This window comes from Bos mutus, chromosome 16, assembly GCF_027580195.1.
Source record: "Bos mutus isolate GX-2022 chromosome 16, NWIPB_WYAK_1.1, whole genome shotgun sequence".
NCBI lineage: Eukaryota > Metazoa > Chordata > Mammalia > Artiodactyla > Bovidae > Bos > Bos mutus.
Genome location: NC_091632.1, coordinates 55,083,209 through 55,111,156, shown reverse-complemented (window position 1 = coordinate 55,111,156; position 27,948 = coordinate 55,083,209). Strand labels below are relative to the sequence as shown.

The 27,948-nt window shown below is 36.5% G+C and overlaps 1 protein-coding gene across 2 annotated transcripts in view; it reads left to right on the top strand.

Annotated features, from left to right (window-relative positions):
• The window catches only part of SMYD3 (SET and MYND domain containing 3), a 749,543-nt gene that overhangs the window by 161,213 nt on the left and 560,382 nt on the right, over positions 1-27,948 (top strand). For both annotated transcript variants that reach the window (XM_005893388.2, XM_005893387.2), the window contains exon 2: positions 6,005-6,068. In XM_005893388.2, coding sequence (XP_005893450.1) covers positions 6,005-6,068 — 64 coding nt within the window. The remainder of the gene's footprint in view (positions 1-6,004; positions 6,069-27,948) is intronic.

Sequence of the window (27,948 nt, the reverse complement as noted above, 5' to 3'; positions counted from 1 at the left end):
GTTCTTCAGGCACTCTTTTATCAGCTCTAATCCCTTGAATCTATTCATCACCTCCACTGTACAATCATAGGGGATTTTATTTATGTCATACCTGACTGGCCTAGTTGTTTTCCCTGTTTTCTTTAGTTTAAGCCTGAATTGGATAGGAACTGATGATCTGAGCCACAGTCAGCTCCAGGTCTTGTTTTTGCTGACTGTATAGTGCTTCTCCATCTTCGACTGCAAAAAAATATAATGCATCTGGTTTTTCTATTGACCATTTGGTGATGTCCATGTGTAGAATTATCCCTTGTGTTGTTGAAAAAGGGTGTTTGTTATGACCAGTGCATTCTCTTCACAGAATTCTCTAGGCCTTTGCCCTGCTTCATTTTGTACTCCAAGGCCAAGCTTGCCTGTTACTCCAGGTATCTCTTGATTTCCTACTTTTGCATTCTAATCACCTATGATGAAAAGGACATCATTTTTTGGTGTTAATTCTAGGATGTCTTCTAGGTCTTCATAGAACTGATCAGCTTCTTCGCCATCAGTGGTTGAGGCATAGACTTGATTTATTGTGATGTTGAATGGTTTGCCTTGGAAACAAACCGAGATCATTCCGTTTTTTTTTTTTGAGGTTGCATCCAAGTACTGCATTTCGTATTGTTGATTTTGTATTGTTGATTGTAAGGGCTACTCCATTTATTCTATGTGATTCTTGACCACAGTAGTAGATACAATGGTTATCTGAATTAAATTCACCCTTCAAGGATCACTGCCTTGTCATTGGAAGGAGCTTGCATAACTCAATGAAGCTATGAGCCATGTCATGTAGGGCCACCCAAGATGGATGGGTCATAGTGGACAGTTAGGAGAAAATGTGGTCCACTGGAGGAGGGAATGGCAAACCACTCTAGTATTCTTGCTGCGAAAACCCCATTAACTGTGTAAAAAGGCAATAAGATATGACATAAAAAGATGAGCCCCCCAGGTTGAAAGGTGTCCAGTATGCTACTGGGGAAGAATGGAGGACAATTACTAGTAACTCTGGAAATTACGAAATGGCTTGGCCAAAGCAGAAATGACGCTCAGTTGTGGATGTGTCTGATGATGAAAGTAAAATCGGATGCTGTAAAGAACAGTATTGAGTAGGAACCTGGAATGTTAGGTCCATGAATGAAGGTAAATTGGACATGGTCACACAGGAGATGGCAAGAGTAAACATCGACATCTTAGGAATCAGTGAACTAAACTGGATGAGAATGGGTGAATTTAATTCAGATCCTTATTAGTTATCTATTTTTATATAGTAGTGTATATATGTCAGTCTCAGTCTTCCAATTTATTTCTTTTATTTCTTAGATACACCGGTTTCCTCTATATCCACATATAGCCGACCCTTGAATAACGCAGGTTTAAACTGTATAGGTCCACTCATATGCATAGGGTTTTTTTTTTTTCTCCTCACTAAATACACTCTACAGTGTTACCTGGTCTGAGTTTGGTTGAATCCATTGATACAGAACCTTAGATACATGGGCCACACTATAAAGTTACAAACAGATTTTCGCCTGCAGGTAGGGCCAACACCCCTACGCCCTGCATTGTTTAGGAGTCAACAGTATGAATTTTTAACTTGTATACTAGAAGAACAATTAATTTTGCCTTAGTTTTATTTCTTTTCCATACTTCAGTTGCATAGGCTATTGGAGAAACTAATTATGAGCTAAGTGTTACTTGGAAGAGAAGACTTCACTTATGCTCCATGAATCACTTTCTCTGGAGCACTGAGCAAGCTGAGAAGTTTCTTTGAGTTGACTTTGTGTTCAATAACATATCTGAGTTTATATGAACAAGTGATAAGGGATCCCTTTTTTACTTTTTTGCAGTGGGATCTAAAACTTTCATTTATTTTAGTATACAAAAGTATATCTTCTCTAGTTTAGAGGTAGCATACTACTATTTGTCTTTGAGGGGAAGAGTAGATAAAAATTCATCACTTTGCTGTTACTGATACATTCCTAACCTATTTCTTTAGATTCTTTTTCATTCAGAAATTCTAGTTCTGGATGCACTCTTGAGATAATCAGTTTGCAAACAGGATGTTTGTGTAGCCTGTGAAAGCTGTTTTCCTCACTTTTCTACTCCTCTGAGATTATCATATTTGGCCTCATAATATGCCCAAATTTTGTCTTCAAATTTATTTTATATTTGTTGGTTATATAAGAGGAGGAGAACCAATTAATTTGGAATTAGAAGGAAACTTAAGTCATGTTCTTTTGCAGTGCTGGAATTTCCTTTACATCATGTCTGTAAATGTACATACCAGATTCTCCTTGAACATATCAAAAGACTGAGAACTCCACCATCTCAGGGCATTTCTTTTGAATTGTGAACTGTTGCCCCAAATATCTTTACCTTTAAACAAAATCTGCCTGTCTCTACCTTCCATTCAGTATTTCTTGTTTTAGCCTCTGGAAATGCCTAGAATAGGTGATCCTTTTTATTTAGGGGCTTCTAATTAATTCTGCTTTTTATTTGACCTGTATATTACTGATTTTTTAAAGAAAAATATGGGTTTTTCAATTAGAAATGATATGTTGATTTTTAAGAGAAAGAGAATGTTTTCTTGAACTGTCTGGTGGTTGTGTTTCTAATACTTCTTTTCCTCTCCCTCTGCTGCCCAAGTTTTTTCTCTGTAGGGAAACCTTACTGATACGCTATTACTCTGAACCTTACCCCAAAGAGAAAAGCAGTAACTTTTCAAAGGCTCAGTGGTTCCTCTAGTCAAAGACACAACTTTTCTCTTGGATTCAGTTGACTTTTTTTTTTTTTAAACTTGAGAAGTTACGTTTATTTATATAGTTATATGATGTGTAAAAATAACCCCAAATATTTAAATAACTCATATTAAAGAATTTTTCTTTATGCATCAAATGGCAACTAAATTATCCAAGTACTTTGAATCATCTTGCTATTCATTTTGCTGAAAGTCTGTGCTAAAATTCATAAAAGTCTGTGGTTGAAAGCTATGGAGTGGGGAGGTGAGGTTTTAATACCTGCTGCCAGGTTCATCACTCACCTTCTTGGGTGTTTTGATTCTGCTCGTTATTTTTAAAAATTGAGATGAAACATTTTATATAGTTGGAGATCTTTATTTGCAGGCAGCAGAAATAACCTCTGAACAACTTAGACAAGAAAAAAGGAAATGAAAAGAAATCTGAGGAGCCACGTCTAAGGAAAGCAGGATTCAGAAGCACCCCAGGGGCCTCGTCCTTAGGAGTGTTTTGCAGAAAGCATTCTCTCCCAATTTTGGTGGCAGTTCTCTAGTTGGCTTGACAGGCTTTCTGCTGGATATCTTTTGGCAATTTGGAGCTTCTTCTGTTTTCAAGTCTGTTGGAAGTTGCCTTTGTTTTCTCCCACAAATATACTGATGTAATCAATTCTTGAAGCCTGTAGTATTTTTTTTTCTGATAATATTTTTGGTTTTGTTGTACCTTTCCAGGTTGGGGAGTGATGGTTAGTTTTTCCTATTTCCTATTTACTCTTTTTTTTTTTTTTTTTACGAGGACCATTAAAGAGATTAAAAAGTTATACCACTGCAGTCAATGTAAGCATTTAAAGCTATACATGTTCCTTTAAGTATTACTTTAGATTACATTTTTAGCTTTTTTAAAATTATTTAATCTATTTTCTAATTTTCATGACAATTCTTTGATCATTGAATTATATAGAGGTAAGCTTTTAAATTTCCATAAATATGAGATTTTACTGGCTTGGTTTTGATGCTGATTTCTAATCTCATTCTTTTATTGTTGGAGAAAATTATATATATATATATATATATATATATATAATATATAAAATGATTCTTTGTAATTTTTGAGATTTGCTCTGTGGCCTAGTATGTGGGCATATGTTGTAAAATGTCAGTGAGTGCCTGAAGAGAGTGTGTGAATACACATGCATATAAAAAGTGCAAGGGTCTGTATTACATGAAATCAAATAATTGTAGAGCTGCTGCTTCTTCATCTGCTTGATCTATGACTTCTTGAAAAAGACTTGTTATAGTGATAACTGTTATGGTGATATACTGGTATGGTACTTAATATATTCCAGGTACTATTTTAAAGGCTTTACTTGTATTAATTTGTTATGTATTCCTCATTTTTATCTTAGATCTATTACTTTTACTTTACATATTTTTAGACTGGGTACACTTTTTGCTGGGTACTAGTACCAGGTGGTTGGACTCTCTTAATCTTTGTGGATTGACTTATTCATCTCCAGTAATATTTTTAACCTTAATATCTTTTTTTTTTTTTTTCTGATACTGATATAGTGACATAGGCTTTTTTCTATTAGTATTAATTAAATTTTAATATTAATGTAACTATTTGCCCATCATATTCTTCTCATTCCAGATTTGCGTGTTCTTTTATTTGAAGTGTGTCTCATCAATTGCCCGTGGGTGGATTTTGCTCTGATCCAGTTTTGTCTAATAGTGGTAGTGGAGTATGATCATTAAAAACAAGGACTCTAAGGCCATCTTGTTTGGATTTGGGTTGTTGTTTGGGATATTGATTTCTGACAGCTATAATTCTACACTTGGGGGAAGGAGGTGTTTTGACTTTGCTTTATTTAGACCTTTAACCTCTCCCCATGTTATATGTTCCATATCTCACTCCGTTCTCCTGTGAATGAGGTACCTGATATGTTCATGTTTTGATTCTCTGTGGTTTTTGTTCTTACCCGTTCAGTGTCACCTACCGCATTGCACTTTATGGTGTGTTTCCTTGATCATCTACTTCTTATCTCTTAAATGAGCGTAATAAAACTGTTTACTTACAGAACTGTCTGAAGTGAGTCAATAGATATAAAGAAGTTTGAACCATACCTGGCACATCAGAAGTGCTCAGAAAGATTTCTTCTTGTTTCATCACTGATATTAGTATTATAGTTTGACTTTTAATGCTCTTGGCCACCTTGAATGCATCTATAGTCCGTTATGTATCACTATGAATTGCATCATCAGATTTATTGTTTTTATTTTATAATGTGGGCTTCCCTGGTGGCTTAGTGGTAAAGAATCTGCCTTCAGTGCAAGAGCTGCAGGAGGCAGGGGTTTGATCCTGGGTTGGGAAGATCCTCTGGAGAAGGAAACGGCAACCCATTCCAGTATTCTTGCCTGAAGAATCCCATGGGCAGAGGAGCTTGGCAGGCTACGGTCCATGGGGTTGTGAAGAGTCAGACACAACTGAAGTGACTTAGCACGCATGCACAGTCCTGTCTGTTATTTGTCACTATGAGTCTCATCATCAAATTTATTGTTTCATTTTATAATAAAGTTTTTCTTTGTTTTGACTGTTTCTTCCTCAGGCAACCTAGGGGGACATAACTTTGGTGTATCCCAATTTAGCATGTTGAAAGTAGTAATTGAATTTAATGGAATTAAAAATCATTTCCTAGAAAGAGTATATTACAATTAACCTATATTATAAATTTAAACTTGGACAGTTTTTATATTTGAAAGGCATAGGATACTTTGAGTTAGTTGATAGACTGGATTCTGAATTTCATATGCAGAGATTAAAAACTCTATTAAAGTGATTTTTTTTTTTTTGCCTAAGTGGGAATCTCTGTATTTTCATTAAATTTATGTTAAAAAGAACATTAGTGGTGGGGATTGTTACACAATGTTCTTAATGCCACTTAATGAATGTTCTTAATGCCACTAAAACTATGCACTTCAAAATAGTTAAAGTGGCACATTTTATGTTACATATATTTTACCATAATTTTTAAAAAAGAACACTAGTTATTTTTAAAAAGTCACTAGTTTCACACTAAAAGAAGATGTTCACCACTGTGAAAATTGAAGTCTCATGGACTATACAGATGGAGTGAGTAGAACATCTTGGTGTCAGCGTGCTGACTTACGTTTTCATTCTTTCTTCAGCCATATATGATTCTCATTCATTTCCTAATGTGAACTTTATTTTTTAACTTTATTTTTATTCTTTAATAGGAAGGAAAAGCTGATGCGATGCTCTCAATGCCGAATCGCCAAATACTGTAGTGCTAAGTGTCAGGTAAGAATTCTGCTGTATATAAGTTCTCTACTCTTAAATTTGTTCTCCGTTATGCCTGATGAACTGTTTCTTCATAATCTTTTATTTATTGTAACATTGTTTTCTTTCAACTTAAAAATCATATATATATATGCTAAAAATTATATATATATAATATATAAACTTTATATAGTATATAAATATATACATGTACATGTGTGTATATATATGTGTCTGACTCTTTGTGATCCCATGAACTGTAGCCCACCAGGCTCCTCTGTCCATGGAATTTTCCAGACAAGAATACTGGAGCAGGTTGCCATGTCTTTCTCCCAACCCAGGGATCTTCCCTGAATCTCTCCGATGCAGGGATCAAACCTGCATCTCTTGCATCTCCTGCATTGGCAGGAAGGTGCTTTACCAGCTGAGCCATCTGGGAAGCTCATATATCACTGAAGAAAAGTTAAATGTTTACTCCTCTCCATCTTCTTGTCCTCTTGATCTCAATCCCATTTCCCAGAGCTAACCACTGTTAAGTTTCTTGTGTAACTTTGAAGCATTTTTTGTGCAAACACATTCATGTATCTTTATCTTTTGTTTTAAAAAGCAGATACAGGTTATTCTGGCACAGATTCTTGTATACTTTGATTTATCTTTTCATTTAATATTCTATCTAGAACAACTTTTGTTATCATTTTGTTTATTCTATTACATGAATGTACTGCAATCATAATTTCCCCACTAATGAATGTGTGATTTCCCCCCAATATTTGGTATTGCCAGTAGTGCACCAATAAACATCCTTTTGTGCACATTTTTGCACACTTGTGCAAATTAATTGTAGGACAAATTCTTCCACATTATATTGATTAGTAAAAGGATATATGTAGTTTGAATTTTTAAAGATAATGCCTAGTGCCTTTCAAGAGTTTGAGTTAATTTGTAACAACTGACAGTCTATGAGAGTACTGCTGTTCACATCTTTGAAATTCTTTAAAGGATGAATAACTAACATTCAACATGACCTTTTCTTCTAACCTTATGATTAATCATTTAATAAGAAATTTAATTATGCTCTAATGAATTGTGTCATAATAAAAAGTCGTAATTGGAGGTTTTGTGTTTGTGTCACTTCTCACCCACCCTCCATCCATACATTTTGCTTCTTATTTTGGTGTGTGTGTGTGAAAATTCCTCTTTTCCTTCTTTTAAATCTAGGCTATGCTTATCTGAAGGATTTCTGCTATATCACTTTTTCCTTTGAAAATAATTTCTCCAGACTACAGATAAAGTGTTCTAAATGGAAAAGAAACATACAAAAATTAGAGGACCCATTTTAATAATATTCTGCCATCAGGCCAATTAAATTATCTCAGAGGAAGCACTTAATCTCTCTGGGCCTTAGTTTCCTGTTTTGTACTACTACTAAAAGCTCATATGTATTAGACATCTACTATATGCCATGCCCTATTGTATTCTATTTATTCTTAACAAGAGTCTTCAAAGGACTAACTATTATTATTATGCTTATTTTACTATTAAGGAAACTGAGGTGTAAGAATGGCAAGCAGCCTGCCAAACATTGTATAGCTTGTAGGCTCTGCAGTTTGTTAAATGAATCCAGGTAGTCAGAATCCAAACTCTTAATGTCTCTTCTAACCCTAAATTTCATTCTTGCTCTAACATTCTGATTAGCTGTAGCTTTCCATTTTCTATTGTAATCTCCTTTTCATCCCTGGCCTTTATTTTATTTTTAATAAGGATGTACAGCCTCATGAGTACATCCCCAAGGAATGCAAACAAAAAAAAATACAAGAAATAGAAGGTTAGAAATAACATTTTCCTAATAAAAATAAGGAACATGAAAATCAATTGAATGCGCTATACCTCATTTTGTAAACCAAAACTTCTATCAGAATTTTAAAGATGCCAGAGTTGTATAAGATCATCAGCAATAATAGCAACAAAAAGCAAAATATGAAAACAAACCCACCCCTTTTCTGCAAAATAAATTCTGGAAAGACTATCCATGGTGATGGTTTAGATATTTTATTCATGTGAAACTGAGCTACATGTTTCAGGGAACTTCAAGTTAAGAAGACTCCATATAGAACCAATGAATTATCATGTTACTTGATACAGATTTTCTCGCTAAGCTTCCTTTCTGTTCTCAATGACCTGAACATTTGCTTTTATTTTCCCTTGTTTTTATGAATGTTTTCCCCAGTGCTACTCCCCCCTTTTACAGTACACTCAAGAAACAAAAAAGCAAAACCCGTTATCTGGTTAGAATGACTACTCATTCTGGAAGGCTGGTGGGTAGGTTTGTCATTTTGATTCATTATAGTGCGTGTATTTTTACCACATATATTAGCTCTTTACTGTAGCATTAATAATAATGTCATCGTGAGATACTGTAGAAGGTAATGGGAAAATAGCTAGTAAGATGAAAGATACCATCTATAACACAGTTAGTGCATATGCTTGTGTGTGTGTGGGGGTGGGGGGGATGGAGTGTGTGCACAAAGGTGGTGTGGGAGTCAGAGAATGGCCGGAACATATGCATTTAAACTGCTCTGTTAAACTCACCCTTAAGGTACAGCATTAAACACTGTAATTATTGCGGATACCTACAAAGGAGCACAAAATTAAACTGACAACTGAACTATGAACTGTAATGAACAAGAGCACTTGGAATGGAAATTGATGGAGAAGATGTGAATTCATAACATAAAATCTATAATACGTTTACCTGAGGGGGACATAACTTTTGTTCACCAGCTTAGCATTTGATGTGTGGGGCCATCGCATCAGTGAGTTGTCCACAGGGGGCTGAGGTGTTACTGGGTGTAATGTCCCGAGTCCCTAAGAAAGATATCAGTGGCATCAGTTCTCACACCTCGTTTTTAAACATAAGGGAAACCAGGATGCATTTGCATTATAAAAGTTAGCACACTATAGATTGAAAGTGAAAGTGAAGTCGCTCAGTCGTGTCCCACTCTTTGTGACCCCATGGACTGCAGCCTACCAGGCTCCTCTCTCTATGGGATTCTCCAGGCAAGGGTACTGGAGTGGGTTGCCGTGTAAAAAGTCTTCCTCCAGTGTTCTTCCCCCATTCCTACTTCTGTTTTTCAGAGATAATCTCTGTGTCTTTGTTTTGTGTGGAAGATATACACCAAACTGTCAGTATATGTTTCATGCATACTGTACACATATGTACATATTTACTGCTATGTCAGAAATGTTTATATTCTTCTGTGTAGACTCTCTTATGGGGTGTCAGATATTGTAATAGATGGGCTCTGGCTTATATATGGGATCCAGTTTTATTTCTATATTGGCGTAATCGGAATATCACCAATGGTTATGAGTCAAAGAAGAGGAGCAGGCTAAGTTTTCTTACAGAAGTTCTCAAAATTTGTAATATTGATAGCAAATAAACCAGTTTCAGACAGGTTCACCAATTATTACTTCAACTCTGTTGGATTTAATTTGATTCACAATATGTACGTTTCTAATTGAATTAAGGGCTGAGCGAAAAAAACAGCTAGGCACCACATCAAACTGCAGTTTATCTACTTTTTAAAAGTACTATATTAGCAGGAAAAGGCTCTATTTTATGTTGGTAATTATAGACCTCTTAAAAATGTGAATCATATTTTTGAGTTTGCATTTGATGTTTAGTTGTAGAATGATTTGATTCATTTTTGATGAATCCCACATTAGTGAGCACTTAGCAGGGTGATTTAATGAGTTGTCAAACCCAAAATGATGATAATGAAGAAAGCCAAACTGGGCTTCAGGCTGCTAGGATATGCACTGGGTGCTCTGTAGAGAAGTTGACTTCATGTCTAATTGTGAACAAAAAAGGAATACTGTATAAAGGTTAAAATTATTTGATCATGTTTAACTTTAGATTTCTACAGCATTCTGCGGGCTTGAGCTTTTCTTATCTCACTTTATGGTTGCCTGTGGAATGATCCCCTCCACTCTCATGGCTTCAATTGGCATCTCTGTGTTAATTTTTCTCAGAACTCCATCTCCAGCCTCTTCTTTCTCCTGAGCACCAGACCCGCATCTTATGGGCACCTCTACTTGGTGTCTGAAATCTTGTGTATCTATACCTGAGTGCATTATCTTCCCCCAAACCTGCTTTACTCTGTGTTTTTCAACCTTAGTAAATAATCTCACCAACCACTCAGCAGTCCCAGGTGCCATGGTGTCATCATCTCTGACCCCACATCCCATTTACCACCATGTTCTGCTTATTCTACCACCTGAAGGTCTGCATTGGCTCACTTCTCTCTAGCTTCTCTACAACTACTCTTGTACACTTTACCATGATCTCTTTTCCAAGGTTGTCTGCAGTCTTTAATCTGCCAGCTTCTATTTTCTACACAGGAACCAGAGTGTTATATTTTTTCTAGGGAGAGTGTTAGTTGCTCAATTGTGTCTGACTTTTTGAGACCCCATGGACTGCAGCCTACCACGCTCCTCTGTCTATGGAATTCTCCAGGCAAAAATACTGGAGTGGGTAGCCAATCCCTTCTCCAGGGGATCTTCCCGACCAAGGGATCAAACCTGGAACTCCTGTATTGCAGGCAGATTCTTTACTCTCTGAACCACCAGGGAAATGGCAGCTTAATCTCTTATTCGCCAGTTTTAGACCCTGGCCCTCCTTTTCCTCAGGATGAAATTCAAACTCACAGACTTTACCATATTTTTACTTCAGGGCCTTTGGCTATATAAGTTCCTGGACCTAGACCAGAAGTCTCCCCCTAGCTACTGAATTTCTATTTATCCTTTAGAACTTGGATTAAATGTCACTCCCTTCTTTCTTACCCCCTTGAAACTAGTTTGTGTTCCTTCTTTATCATACAGAAAACTAATTCTGTTAATTTTGGGGTTAATTTCCTGTGTCTAGTTAGACGTCAGGCTCCTTGAGCGTGTGCTCTATGCTGCAGCTGTAGTATAATGTGTGAATGAATGAATGATTGAGTGAATACCTTTCATTAGTGATAATTGTTGAATTAGATTTTAAAAAATTACAGCATCTCTAAATAATCTGTCTGTAGTAATATTTCTTTTTAATGGAAATATAAATAACATTTAATGCTGTGATAATTTTAGATGTACAACATAATGATTTGATAGGTGTATATTTGATAGATCATCACAATAAGTTTAATTAACATCTATCACCACACGTAACTATAATGTTTTTTATTGTGATGAGAACATTTAAGATCTATTTTATCACTTTCATATATACATGTTGTTAACTATAGTCACCATCCTGTACGTTACATCCCAGGAATTATTTAATTCTTATAAATTGGAAATTTGTATCACTTGACCATCTTTACTTCCTCCCCAGTCTTCTGCCTCTGGTGAATACCTACCTATCTGTTCTCTGTATCTATAAGTTTTTTGTTTTGTTTTGTTTTGTTTTTTTGACTCCACGTACAAGTGAGACATAGTAATATTTTTTGATTCACCAGTATAGGTATTATCTATTAACTTCCTGCTCTGATGGACAGGGAATGTAGCTTACCTATGTTGACATCTCCTTCCTGTCTCTCTTCTTGCATAGCTATATCAGGATCCTCCATTCTTCCAGAGTTTATCCAGCAGATATTTACTGAGTACCTGCTAGCTAGTCACTGTTCTAAATTGGGATTAGGGTAGTGGGCAGTTAGCAATGAACAAGTAAACTAGGCCCTGGCATTTATAAAGTTCATAGGAGTGAGGAGACAGTAACAAATGCCATGATTGTATTAATGTAAGTGAGTATGATTTGGCTGAGTATTAACTTGCCATTGCATGGGTGGTTACAGAGGGACTTCCTGTAGAGGTGACATCTGGCCTGGAATCTAAAAGTACCTAGTTTTGGAAATGTCTGGGAACAGATTTTTTTTTTTTTTTAAATTTTAATTGGTGGCTACTTACTTTACAACATTGTAGTGATTTTTGCCATACATTGATATGAATCAGCCATGAACAGGTTTTTTTTAATGTAAAAGGAACAGCAAATGTAAAGGCACTTGAAGTAGGAAAAAGCTTGTTATCTTAGAGAAATGAAAAGAAGCTGGATGTAAACAGATTCACAAATTCATATAAAAAATGAAAATGATATTTTATACATATATAAAAATAGCCTCCCAAGCGCTATTAGAAAGGATTTTCCACACCAAGAGTGAACCCTAGTGTATACTGTGGGCTTTGGGTAGTAATGTTGTGTCAACATAAGTTCATCAGTTCTAACACATGCACCACTGTTGTGGGGATGTTGGTAACAGAGGAGGCTATATGTGCGTAGGGGCAGACGATACATGGGGACTTTAGGTACTTTCCTCTCAATTTGCTGTGAACTTAAAACTGCTCTAAAAATTAAGATCTTAAAAAAAATTAATTGTATGGGAAAAAAGCAGTTGGAGGTGAGACCAAAGAGTTAAGACTTGAAGGACTTGATCATTCATTCATCTATTAATTTACTCAGCAAATAGTAGTGCTGATGGCAGGACTTTTCTTGACTCTGACACAGTGGTTTTTTTTGCCACTTTATTTATTTTTAATCGAAAGATAATTGATTTACAGAATTTTGTTGTTTTCTGTCAAACATCAGCCATAGATGTACCCATGTCCCCTCCCTCCAGAATCTCCCTTCCATCTCCCTGACCGAGTATTATTGAACAAGACGCAGAAAATCCTTGCCTTTATGGAGCTTTCATTTTCCTTGTGAGACAGATATATAATACTGCCTTATTTTTATGCCTAAAACAAAGGGGGTAAGAGAAAATGATTGGGATTGGGAGTCGATTTTGATATAACTATGTATGTATGTATATACCTACACACATATATACATATACCTATCTATATTTATCTTCTCTCTATATAGCTAATATATAATACCGAGAAAGCGATATATCCATATCCATGTCTATAGGGAGATAAATATTTCTCTATCTAAGACTTCTCAGGAGGTGGCATTTGAGTGGAGACCTAAAAGAAGTAATCAAGACATGTGAATATTGGAGAAAGAAATTTCAGGTTGGATGTACATCAAATGTAAAAGCAGGAATGAATATGGTGTGTTCAGTGAAGGACAGGAAGGCCAATATGGTGAACCAGAGTGAACAACAAAGAGAGTTTTATAGGAGATAAGATTAGAGAGATAGGAGGAGTCAGGTTATGAGGCCATTGTTTTCTATGGCTAAAAATAAACATTTTGTTTTCTGTGTGATGAGCTGCTACTCGAGGGTTCTGAGAAGGGAATGGGGATTAGTAGTATGGATTAGTAGTATTGAAATTTGAAAGGAAGTTTTCTGGCTGCTGTGGGAACAGGGTATAGGAGGCAAGGGTAGAGATAGAGAAACCTATTAGAGGTTTCTAACCTATTAGAGAAACCTCTAATAGGTTTCTCTATAGCTGATTATAGTAGTCTGGTTTCTGTATGATGGTTGATAGGACTAGCGTAGTAACAGCAAAGAGAACTGGTTAGATTTGAGATATCTTTTGAAGGAAGAACTGACTGAGTTTGCTCATGGATGCTCATTCATTCAAGTTGAGAACTCAGCATGTGTCAGGCATTGGTCTAGTCAAGAGCTCTGATGGCTTGGGTTAGAGTGGTAGCAGTAGAGGTGATAAGAAATCATTGAATTTGAGACATATTTTGCAGGTGTAGCTAAAAGAGTTTGTCGATAGATGTAAGAGGTTAGACAAAAACAGACATACAATTTTTAAGTTTCTGGCTGGAGTAACTATGGGTGAATGGTGGTGCTAATTAGTGATTTACAGAAATTTTAGTGAAGAACAGGTTCTAAGAGGAGAATTATAATATACAAATGTTTAGTCTGTACCCATTAAACATCTGCATGGAGGCAACTGGATATTGTTGCTCAGATTGCAGGGGATTAGACTATATGAAAAAAAAATGTAGGGGAAGTGAACATGGGGATGGGAAAGAGAAGAATCAAGAGTGACTCCTTGGCTTTTGGCTTTAAAAATTGGGTAGATGATTCTCTTTACTGACATGGGGAAGCGAGTGTAATAGACTCAGTTTTAGGTGGAAAAAAAAATCTGCTTTTGCTGTGTTAGAATTGTGATAAGTATTATATGTCTGTTAGGTTAAATTTCTTTTTCTCGTGTTTGTAATTTTAAATGTTGTGTGCAAGCCCCCATCCATGTTTTATCAATTCTAAACAGTATCTCTTGATTCCCTACGTTAAAGGTGAAGATATTAATATTCCCACTCTTTCCTCTTCTCTATCACTCCATTTTCCATAGTTTGCTAGTTGTACTTTTACTCTTATGTTTTCAAGGTTAATGATAATTGCATGCTGTTCTAGAACACAAAGTTTAAATTTAAGTACGAATTTTAAAAATTCAAAATCAATAAAAAGTTACAAATACATGATTTCAAAATATCGCTTTCTAGATTTATTTTATTTTTTTTTAAATATTTTGATAGCTTTTACAAATTTTCTTTTAAAAACATAGTTTTTTTTTTTTTTTTCTCCTCCTCCTCCTCCCTCCCCATACCATCCCTCTGGGTCGTCCCAGTGCACCAGCCCCAAGCATCCAGCATCGTGCATTGAACCTGGACTGGCATCTCGTTTCATACATGACATTTCACATGTTTCAATGCCATTCTCCCAAATCTTCCCACCCTCTCCCTCTCCCACAGAGTCCATAAGCCTGTTCTATACATCAGTGTCTCTTTTGCTGTCTCGTATACAGGGTTATCATTACCATCTTTCTAAATTCCATATATATGCGTTAGTATGCTGTATTGGTGTTTGTCCTTCTGGCTTACTTCACTCTGTATAATAGGCTCCAGTTTCATCCACCTCATTAGAACTGATTCAAATGTATTCTTTTTAATGGCTGAGTAATACTCCATTGTGTATATGTACCACAGCTTTCTTATCCATTCATCTGCTGATGGACATCTAGGTTGTTTCCATGTGCTGGCTATTATAAACAGTGCTGCGATGAACATTGGGGTACACGTGTCTCTTTCCCTTCTGGTTTCCTCAATGTGTATGCCCAGCAGTGGGATTGCTGGATCATAAGGCAGTTCTATTTCCAGTTTTTTAAGGAATCTCCACACTGTTCTCCATAGTGACTGTACTAGTTTGCATTCCCACCAACAGTGTAAGAGGGTTCCCTTTTCTCCACACCCTCTCCAGCATTTATTATTTGTAGACTTTTGGATCGCAGCCATTCTGACTGGTGTGAAATGGTATCTCATAGTGGTTTTGATTTGCATTTCTCTGATAATGAGTGATGTTGAGCATCTTTTCATGTGTTTGTTAGAAAATTACTAGAACTAATCAATGATTATAGTAAAGTTGCAGGATATAAAATCAACACACAGAAATCCCTTGCATTCCTATACACTAATAATGAGAAAACAGAAAGAGAAATTAAGGAAACAATTCCATTCACCATTGCAACGAAAAGAATAAAATACTTAGGAATATATCTACCTAAAGAAACTAAAGACCTATATATAGAAAACTATAAAACACTGGTGAAAGAAATCAAAGAGGACACTAATAGATGGAGAAATATACCATGTTCATGGATTGGAAGAATCAATATAGTGAAAATGAGTATACTACCCAAAGCAATTTATAGATTCAATGCAATCCCTATCAAGCTACCAACAGTATTCTTCACAGAGCTAGAACAAATAATTTCACAATTTGTATGGAAATACAAAAACCTCGAATAGCCAAAGCGATCTTGAGAAAGAAAAATGGAACTGGAGGAATCAACCTACCTGACTTCAGGCTCTACTACAAAGCCACAGTTATCAAGACAGTATGGTACTGGCACAAAGACAGAAATATAGATCAATGGAACAAAATAGAAAGCCCAGAGATAAATCCACACACATATGGACACCTTATCTTTGACAAAGGAGGCAAGAATATACAATGGATTAAAGACAATCTCTTGAACAAGTGGTGCTGGGAAATCTGGTCAACCACTTGTAAAAGAATGAAACTAGAACACTTTCTAACACCATATACAAAAATAAACTCAAAATGGATTAAAGATCTCAACGTAAGACCAGAAACTATAGAACTCCTAGAGGAGAACATAGGCAAAACACTCTCTGACATACATCACAGCAGGATCCTCTATGACCCACCTCCCAGAATATTGGAAATAAAAGCAAAAATAAACAAATGGGACCTAATTAAACTTAAAAGCTTCTGCACATCAAAGGAAACTATTAGCAAGGTGAAAAGACAGCCTTCAGAATGGGAGAAAATAATAGCAAATGAAGCAACCGACAAACAACTAATCTCAAAAATATACAAGCAACTCCTACAGCTCAACTCTAGAAAAATAAATGACCCAATCAAAAAATGGGCCAAAGATCTAAATAGACATTTCTCCAAAGAAGACATACAGAAGGCTTTCTAGATTTAGATTCAGTGCAATCCTACTCAAAGTCCCAAAGATTGATAGCTGATTAAAATTTATGTGTTAATGCAGAAGACTTAAACTGAGTCCTTTATTAAAAGGAGAGCAAAGTTTCAGGGTGTAGACCACTTGATTTAAACACTTATGCTAAAGCTGCAGTAATGAAGACAGTGGTTTTAGGATAGACATACAGCACAATGAATAGAATAGAGAGTTCAGGAACAGGCCCTGTTCTGTGTTCTTTCTGTGATAGGTAGTTGTGGCCGCAAGAGGGGACTCGGAGAAGCTCAGGAAAAACAGTTTATTATACTCATATATCTAGAAACAGGACCATGAATCGCCACACGGCATTACATGGGGGAGCCTCTCAGGAGGCAGAAAGGAGAAGAGAGGGGAAATTAGAGGCTAGCGCCTTTAGTAAGGTTTCCGCAGAAGGCTAAGAAGGGTAAGACAAACAGTTTCAGACTGGCTAATTTGAATAATTCCAGGGAGATTTGAGCTATAGGAGTGGTCGCTAGTGAGCTATAGGAGTGGTTGCTAGTTGCCCTACCTGACTCCGTGAATTTTAAAGCAGATGGAGGAGGTAGGTCTCTGATTGGTTAGTTTGCATATCAAAGGCATGCTCCCTGCTGAGCCTTTTGCTGTCTATTCCTAGGTGGTACTAGTGGTAAAGAACCCACCTGTCAATGCAGGAGACATAAGAGATGTGGGTTCTATCCCTGGATCAGGAAGATCCCCTGGTCATGGGCATGGCAACCCACTCCAGTATTCTTGCTTGGCAAATCCCATGGACAGAGGAACCTGGTGGGCTACAGTCCATAGCGTCGCACAGAGTTGGACATGACTGGGATGACTTAGCACACATGCACAAGAATTGGCTAGCTCTGGGATGGGTAGTCTCTCTCCAGCCAGAAAGGTTTTTAAGATGTCAAAACATCATAATATATAGAAAAATTTTAAAAACATAAATACAATCCCACACATATATAGCCAGTTTATTTTCTACAGAGGTGCCAAGGTAATTCAGGGTTGAAAGGATAGTCTTCTGTGTGTGTGTGTGTCTGATTTAAGTTTTTTAATCCTAATATTGAAAACAAGCGGAAATAAATGAATTCAAGCATTCATCAAAATGAAAACATACACCACATAAAGAATTAATCAGGAAGGATGATCTTCAACAAATAGTGATAGATATGCATATGGAAAAGAATTGATCTTTCTCTCTCTCTCTCTCTCTCTCTGTGTATATATATATATATATATATATATATATATAGGGGCTTCCTGGTGGCTATATATATATATATATATATATATATATATACAGCACCCCTCCCCTACCAAAGCCTCACAATAGATTACAGGCTTAAATGTAAAAGCCAAAGGTATAAAACTTACAGAAGAAAACTTAGGAGAAAATCTTTGAATTTTCTAGGTCAAGTTTTTCAGGCTGGACACAGAAAGCACTAACTATATAAGACATATAGATAAAGTGGACTAGAGCAAAGTTGAAAAGGCAAGCCACAAGCTGGGGAAAATGTTTGTAGTTCATGTATATCCGACCAAAGAGTTGTATCTGTAATTTTTAAACAGTGCTTGCAATTCAATAGTAAGGTAATCCAGAAAAGTGGACAAAAGATTTGAATAGACACTTCAGTGACATATACAGAAAAAAGGCTTAAATATCATTAGTCATTAGAGAAATGAAAATGAAAAGCACAATGAGATACCATTATATACCCACTAGAATGGCTAAAATGGTAAAGACCGATGATACCAAGTGCCATCAAGGAAGTAGAACGACTGGAGCCTCATACTCTGCTGGTGGGAATGTGAGATGTTATAACTGCTTTGGAAAAGTATGGTACCTTCTAAAAGTGTTAAATGTATACTTACCAACTAACCTAGCATTCTACTCCTAGGTAGGTGTGTGTGTATTTGTATTTGTGTGTGCACGTGTGTATGCACATAGATACACATGTCATTTACTATTTCTCAGCCATAAACAACAACTGGTGATGCATGCAGCAAGCATCAACATGACTGAATCTCAGAAACTTTTTACAGAGGCGATAAAGCCAGATGGAGAGTAGTAGTGTGTTCTGGAACAGGCACAACTAGTCTGTAATAATGGAGACCATATCTTGTGGTTGTTGGGGATGGAGGGCTTGAATGTGAAGGCCCACAAAGGAACTTTTGGAAGTAATAACATTCTATATCTTAATTTTGATGTTGTTCACATCAAACTATACTCTTAAATGGGCACATTTTATTGTAATATAATTATATGTTAATGTATTCTTTAAAAAATATTGTTCACTCCACAACTATTAAGCATGCATAGATCTTATTTATTCCTCTCTAATAAAGTGATCATAACTTTAAGCCACTCAAAGAATGAGACTGCTGTTTGAGGAAACCCTTATAAGGGGGTAAGCATGAGGGAAGGAAGACCAAGCAGAAAGTAAAAGCAGTGATCTGGATCAGAGATAATTTTAGCATTGCATTCAACTCTACAACTTGCTCAAAATCATGCCAGTAGTAAGGAGCTGTTTTGGGACTCTCTTGTATAGAGACTTCTGGTTAATACTTTCTTTTTCAGTCACTCCTTAATCCCATTCTCTGCCCCATACATCGTCTTCAATTCCGGATTCTTGTTGGAGTTCTGCTTGGCAGGAGTTGAAAATTTGAAGGTAACTAAGTCAAAAACTTACCTGCCACTCTGAGGCAGCCTTGTTTGCCCTGTTTCTTTAGCCTGTCCTTTTATCCTCACTTTCTGACTTACAGAAAAGAGGTTAAACCCTTCATCCACTGACGGCCCTTCTGGTTTACTTTGGGAGTTAAAAACTTGATAGATTACTTGTGTTGGGGAGATAAAATGCATGTGCCCATCTGCCATGTTCCACTAGAACTCAGCACTGACATTTCAATTAATCTAGCATGGAGATTTCTTTCAAGGAAAATTGGAAGTGTGTAGAGAATTATTTATTTTGCCCTTTCAGATAAAATGTATCAATTGCATCATTCCATCTTGATATGACCTCTCAGTAGGTCAGAGGTTGGCAAACTTTTTTGGTGGAGGGCCAGATAATAAATATTTTTTTTATTTTTTATCAATGATAAAAGATCTATGATTCTGTAATATCCATTCCTAACAAATATGTGAATTATGTCCAAAAGGCATGAAACCTCCTTGTGCATGCTTTGTGGATTATAAGATTTCTGTCCCAGCTCTTCAACTCTGTTGTTGTAGTATGAAAAGAGTGAGTGTAAACTGTGAATGTGGCTGTTTCAATAAAACTTTCCAAAAATAGGTGTCAGAATGGATTTGACCTGAACCTTGTACTAGATGGTGATTGACTTACTTTGGGACACATGTTGTTATTTATTACGAGATTCCTTAATTAACCAGGAGACTGTAATCCCCATTTTCCTAAGGAGTAATTATTTATTAGTTTTGTCGACTTCTTGCCCTGTAACCATCCCCTTGCCTTACTCTGTCTTTGTATTTGGCCCTATCTGTCTAATGTGATTAGGGCTGTGGGAAGGCATTCTTGTTCTACATTTGATACAGCATCCAGAAAGCTTTTAAAGTGATAAGTCTAATGTCTCTCACGAGGTCTCTAGCGTGCTCTAAGGAGAACTTATGCAAGATTTTAATCAATACTTGTCAGTCAGCGGTAGCTTGTTACACAGACTGCTTAACTTTCCAGTTTTCTTTTCCCAGATTCCGGCTTTTCAGGTCTTCAGACATCTGTCAACCTGCAGTTCATTAGTATACTACATTTGAAGCATGAAGAAGCTATTATTTATTTGCCATTAAGAGGTTGCAAGTGAATGGAATACTTGGGTCTTCTTTCTTTCCTGCAAGTCTCATGGCAACTCAAATATCCTAAGTTTTGCTCATGGGAGACAAACTGTAGATGATTGTGCAAATTAATGGTTACTAATTGTAGCTAACAGTGGTTATCAATTACAAATGAACTTGTTGAATAAGCTGGCTTAAAAGAATTCATTTTCTTTTTTCCACAGTTTAAGCCAATTTCCTTCATCTTTAAATGACCCCAAATCTGAGGAAAATACCATTCCAGATTTTCATAAGTCTCACATGAGGAGATTTCAGGGGCTTTCCATATGGTATTAGTGATAAAGAACCCGCCTGCCAATACAGGAGACGTTAGAGACATGGGTTCAGTCCCTGGGTTGGGAATATCTCTTGGAGAAGGGCATGGCAACCCACTCCAGTATTCTTGCCTGGAGAATCCCATGGACAGAGCAGCCTGGCTGGCTACAGTCCATAGGGTTGCAAAGAGTTGACACAACTGAAGCTTACTTAGCATGCATGCACAAAGAGTTGTCATGTCTTTTTGACGTAATTCACATATTTGTTAGAAATGGATATTACAGAATCATAGTTTTTTTTTTTTTTTTGCCTTTGAGAAGCTGCCTTAGAGATGACTGAATGCAGTCCAGTTACAGTATAAATGTCTAGTGAGCCCTTAGTTGTAAATTAGATGTATTTTACCCAGGCTGGGCTCAATATATATTGACCCTTCCCACATGCTATCCCACAAAATAATAAGCTGCCCTGAAATGAGTATTTAATCCAACCAAAATTAAATGTTAAATAGTTTTTAAATGGGTTATTGAGCTGTAGTGGCTTCGTGTCCAACTCAGGGAGGAAAACATTACGATAATAGCATAAAGGTTATCTTGTGTAAGAAAGAAGAAATAAATGGATTTTCTCTTCCTGTCCTAACATTTCATCAATCCTCTCCTTTTGTAATTAAGCAATCAAGACCATCTCAGACTGGTCAGAGCAAGAATTGTTAGGGATTTTTCTGATCTTCTTTTTGGATGGCCTAAATTTAAAATAAACAGTGATAAATATATAGTAAATTATATCTCCTAAATGGTACTTATTTTAGAATAAATCATCAGATATCTATTGCATGATACAGTCATGTCCAACTCTTTATGACCCCATGGACTTAGCCCTCCAGGCTCCTCTGTCCATGGAATTTCCCAGGCAAGAATACTGGAGGTGGGCTGCCATTTCCTACTCCAGGGGATCTTCCTGACCCAGGGATTGAACCTGCATCTCTTGCGTCTCCTGCATTTGCAGGCAGGTTCTTTATTACTAGTGCCACATGGGGAGCTCAAAAATAAAATAATAATATTTAAAAATTGGTGAGTTTACTTATTCTTTGTGTTACAAAAGATTTCTTTGCTGTTATAAAAGAATTTATTGAAGCGTTTTTTAATATTTAAAAATTAATACATTTAAGGGATTATTGGAGTTACAACCAGGTTTTCCAAAATAAACAAACATTAAGAAGTTGTGTTTATTAATAGTGATTTTACTTCTTTCTTTTTCATATAAAAATGCTTCCCCCTGAATCACCATTACTAGATACAAGAAAGATAATTATGTTTGCTTCTACTTATAAATATAATGTATGATATTTGTAAAAGATAACAGTATTGGGAAACTATACAGGGAAGAACAAAATTGGCTTTTTCTTATACAAAAACTGGAAAATTAGTGCCAATTTTCTAATATTTTAACAAATCTACAGTGAGCATTCTTCAGCTTATTTATGTATATCATTTCAGTTCAGTTCAGTTCAGTCGCTCAGTCGTCTCTGACTCTTTGCGACCCCATGAATCGCAGCACGCCAGGCCTCCCTGTCCATCACCAACTCCCGGAGTTCACTCAGACTCACGTCCATCGAGTCAGTGATGCCATCCAGCCATCTCATCCTCTGTCGTCCCCTTCTCCTCCTGCCCCCAATCCCTCCCAGCATCAGAGTCTTTTCCAATGAGTCAACTCTTCGCATGAGGTGGCCAAAGTACTGGAGTTTCAGCTTTAGCATCATTCCTTCCAAAGAAATCCCAGGGCTGATCTCCTTCAGAATGGACTGGTTGGATCTCCTTGCAGTCCAAGGGACTCTCAAGAGTCTTCTCCAACACCACAGTTCAAAAGCATCAATTCTTTGGCGCTCAGCTTTCTTCACAGTCCAACTCTCACATCCATACATGACCACTGGAAAAACCATAGCCTTGACTAGACGAACCTTTGTTGGCAAAGTAATGTCTCTGCTTTTGCATATGCTATCTAGGTTGGTCATAACTTTCCTTCCAAGGAGTAAGCGTCTTTTAATTTCATGGCTGCAGTCACCATCTGCAGTGATTTTGGAGCCCAGAAAAATAAAGTCTGACACTGTTTCCACTGTTTCCCCATCTATTTCCCATGAAGTAATGGGACTGGATGCCATGATCTTCGTTTTCTGAATGTTGAGCTTTAAGCCAACTTTTTCACTCTCCACTTTCACTTTCATCAAGAGGCTTTTGAGTTCCTCTTCACTTTCTGCCATAAGGGTGGTGTCATCTACATATCTGAGGTTATTGATATTTCTCCCGGCGATCTTGATTCCAGCTTGTGTTTCTTCCAGTCCAGCGTTTCTCATGATGTACTCTGCATATAAGTTAAATAAGCAGGGTGACAATATATCATTTAAATTAGGGTTAATCACATTATAAGTATTACTTCTATGCCAGCAAAATGCACTTTAAAAATTCTGATGTTCTCTACCAAACACTCATCAGAAAGATTAGGGAAACTTATAATTCTAATGATGAATTAGAGAGTCCTTACTTGCTTACACCCTAGAAACTTTTGAATACAGTTATTTTCATTTTTCTTTAGCACACTAATGGGTCACCTATGATATTTTGTGTCTATTAGCATTTCTTTGATCACTTTTTTTTTTTTTTGGTGTTTTTTGTTTATTGGCATTTCTTTTTTAGGCATGAATTTTCTCTTCATGTCTTTCAGTTTTCTCCCCCAATTTTATGGAAATATTCACCCTTTTCTTATTTATTCTATAAGACCTCCTTGTATTTTGGAGACATTTAACACTAGCCATATACATAGTTTAGATTTTGTTTTCCTAGTTCTTTATTTTCAACCATATTTGAGGTATTAGGTTTTCTTCTTTCTGATATAGGAGTTATTTATTTTTATGTTGTTAACATATACATCTTTTCATTGATGGTGTCTAGGTTTTATGTCCTGCTTTAGAAACTCTTTCCCACCTCATTATTATAAAAATGTTAATTCCTGTAAGACAATAGTTTAAGTATAGAATAGTATTTTACAGTTTTAATCTATCTTGTATGTTTGGTGACCTCCTTTTTAATTTAGCCTAGCTCAGTGGTTTTTCAGCATTGGCTGCACATGAAATCTGGTGCAGTGATTAAAAACAATTTAGACATCCGATTCTATCTCAGCAATACTGTGAGACTCTGTGGGATGTGTCCCAGGCTGTGTATTTTAAAATATTTTCTTATGTGTGTGTTAGATGTGTAACTGTAGCAATGTTCTAGATCTGGGGTTTTCAGCTCTTTCAGGCCTAACTCCATCTTTCTAAGACAGTTATTTTATTGTTCTCTCTACTATCTTCAAATGAAATTTCTTAGGTAATACAGTCTACCTAGTTACATATTTCAACATTCAATATCAGTATAAATGCCATAACTGTAACATAAAGGAGAATGAACATTAAAATAACTTAATATATACTTTTGTGTGTAAGTGCTCAGGTGTGACTAGACTAGAAGACGTAATTAAGAAGTCACATACTTGTACCTGTACAGAGTCACTGTGAAAAGGGAAGTTGCAAAATGCACATCAGAAAATGTGTTTTGTTGGTTAACACACATACCAAAGCTGTTTTTGGCTTCAGTGATATGCTTTTGTGAAATATTGAATAATTGTAGCATTTAATTCTTAAATGCAATCTTACCTTAATTTCCCTGGAGAACTCAGTGCTATTAAAACTACGTAAAAATGTCTTTGTATAAACAAAGGAGGTTTACTTCTAGGCTCAGATAACTATGAATAAGTTTGTCACCTTTCTAGAAAGTCTGATCAGACATTTACAAGTCCTGTTGGATTTGGAACAGTTCTTCATTGTATGGGACAGTCTTATGCAGGATGTCTAGCATTTCTGGCTCCTGACTGCTAAGTGCCCATGGTGCTCCCCAAGCATTGTGTGAAACAAAAATACCCCCAATAAAATGCCCATACAACTCCCAAGATTAGGATTACTCCCACTGAAAACCACTGGGTTCAGTTCATCAGTCTATGTGCTGAATCAATATAAATGCTATAAACCATATGAAAATGTATATACTCTGAAGTTGTTTTTGAGTCATACATGTACTTATGCATGGAGTTGAGTCAAAGACGTCTTAATTTCTTTTTTGCCCTATCTAAAATTCTTCTCTCCTTGCCTTTGTTTCTTTTTTTTTTCATTTTTAAAATATAAATTTATTTATTTTAATTGAAGGCTAATTACTTTACAATATTGTATTGGTTTTGCCATACATCAACATGAATCCGCCACGGGTGTACACGTGTTCCCCATCCTGAACCCCCTCCCACCTCCCTCCCCATCCCATCCCTCTGGGTCATCCCAGTGCACCAGCCCCGAGCATCCTGTATCATGCATGGAACCTGGACTGGCGATTCGTTTCACATATGATATTATACATGTTTCAATACCATTTTCCCAAATCATCCTACCTCGCCCTCTCCCACAGAGTCCAAAAGACTGTTCTATACATCTGTGTCTCTTTTGCTGTCTCGCATACAGGATTATCATTACCATCTTTCTAAATTCAATATATATGCATTAGTATACTGAATTGGTGTTTTTCTTTCTGGCTTACTTCACTCTATATAATAGGCTCCAGTTTCATCCACCTCATTAGAACTGATTCAAATGCATTCTTTTTAATGGCTGAGTAATACTCCATTGTGTATATGTACCACAGCTTTCTTATCCATTCATGTTCTGATGGACATCTAGGTTGCTTCCATGTCCTGGCTATTGTAAATAGTGCTGCGATGAACATAGGGGTACACGTGTCTCTTTCGATTCTGGTTTCACCTTTGTTTCTTAATTCACTATTTTAATTTCCTTTGTCTTTCATGTTAATTTGTGCTTATTATACTTTATTGTTGATTTTCAACCATGAGAACAGAAAGCATTACAGTTAGTGTTGTGAATAAAATCTTAGTTGTACCCTATATTTGTAGTAATAGAAGAAAATGAAAAAAGTAGATCGAGGGCTTATTTTTGAGAAGGGGTAGGTATGTAATGCGGAGAAGGCAATGGCACCCCACTCCAGTACTCTTGCCTGGAAAATCCCATGGACGGAGGAGCCTGGTCGGCTGCAGTCCATGGGATCTCTAGGAGTTAGACACAACTGAGCGACTTCACTTTCATTTTTCACTTTCATGCATTGGAGAAGGAAATGGCAACCCACTCTAGTATTCTTGCCTGGAGAATCCCAGGGATGGGGGAGCCTGGTGGGCTGCCATCTCTGGGGTTGCACAGAGTCTGACACGACTGAAGTGACTTAGCAGCAGCAGCAGCAGCAGCAGGTATGTAATGTGTATATGTCCTTATGCAACGTGTCCTTAAGGCCTCCATCTGATGACTCAGATGGTAAAAAATCTGCCTGCAATGTGGGAGGCCCAGGTTTAATCCCTGGGTTGGGAAGATCTCCTGGAGAAGGGAATGGCTACCCACTCTAGTATTCTTGCCTGTAGAATTCCATGGATAGAGGAACCTGGCGAGCTGCACTCCATGGTTAAAGTTTGTAAAGTGAAGATAATGCCTAATGTTTTTGTATGATTGTGAGGTTTTCTTCAAAGTCAAATGCAGTTGCTTAGAAGATTTCTTTTTAAACCTTTTCTTGTGGGTTTTTCTATTAGTAAGCCTATGGTAAGCCTACAATTAATGTTTTAAAAACATGGTTTTTAGTATCATGGTTTCTAGTGGTATGATTACCTTCCATATTTATGTAGATCTGGTTTAAGATGAAAATAATGAACTTCTTTTTTTTTGCTGAAGCAAGTGGGAAAATAAGTACGTGTCCACCGTTTTTGTGCAATGATCTAGGAATAGCCTGAAGAGATATATTGTCTACTTTCTAATTATTGCTGAGAATAAAAACTAACTTTAATTATGTTAAAGAAATAAAGTCATTTTTGACAAGAGCTTTCTAAAATTTAGAAGCTTCATTCTAATTAATGTCATCTAACAGATCTGTTGGTTTGTTACCTGGGGTACATGTTGTAGTTACCTTTCCCTGGTAAGCTTCCAGAAGGCTGAGCTGCTCAAAACTGGAGGTTTTAACATGAAAGTTATGGGTGATCTCTAATAGTTTTAAAGTGTCAATTAAAATCTGCTCTTAAGATCATTTAATCAGTTATCTCAGCCTTATTTTACTAATTGCAGTTCTTTTCCAGCCAGACACTTTCAATATCAAATGAAAACTCTTGCACCAAAGTTATGGTTCTCTCCTCAATCAATAATCAAAAATATCCATGCTCTAGTTTCCTGTCAGTGAGAATGACTGTGAATTTGTTTGCTTACCCACCCTCATTCATAGACCAGCTGAAGGAAAGAAAGTGTATAGGTATCTCTGAGTCCGTATACTCCAACCTGGCTTCCCAAAGGATGGCAATAACAGTAACAGGAAACTCTGTATTAACTTACTTATTTCTTAAATACAGGACATTTTAGAACTTTTAGTAGGCTAAAAATATTTTGAATCTCTAAGCAGGTTCTACAGTATGAAATATTTTTCAAACTTATTTGACAGTGTAGTCATATTAATTTTAGGGATCTTACAGCACATTGGTACTTGCTAATTGTAGTCCACGATTAGCCTCCTGAGCAATAGAAATCTTTGCTTTCACTGAGTTATATTCTATTGACATTAGAAGCAGCTCTATGAAAGGCCATTGTGTTGTGAGCTATTGTCAACAACATTGTCCAGTATACTGATTAGCATTCTTGGAATAAATCCCTCCTGTGATTTAGTACTTGGTAAATCTATGTGTTTTTCTCTTCTGTCAGATGAGAATTATGATTTCTTTTGCTTTGCCCATAAGGCAACTCATATAAATGGAGTGCACAAGCGTGATCGTTACTTCTCTCTCCTGTTTAGCTTACTAAGAATTTATACTCTCTCTCTGTATATTTATGTAGCTTGGTAGTTAGATTCCAGCTCTTGAGCCTTATTTTCATCATCTTTAATATAAGAATAATATCTACCATTTGGATTATTGTGAAAATCAAGTAAAATATTTTTTAATGGCTTAGCCATGTATCTAACACACTGTAGAATGCTAAGTAATGCTAAAATACTTTTTTTCCCCATAATCTTAACATTACATTTTGTTTCTAATTTTACAATCTTATCTCATATGCACCTCTCTTTGAAATACTCGTTTTTATTTGGAAATGAGGCAAGTATAAATGGGGCTTCCTTGGTTGCACAGTGGTAAAGAATTTACCGGCCAATGGAGGAGATGCAAGAGATGCAGTTTCCATCCCTGGGAAGATCCCCTGCAGTAGGAAATGGCAACCCACTCCAG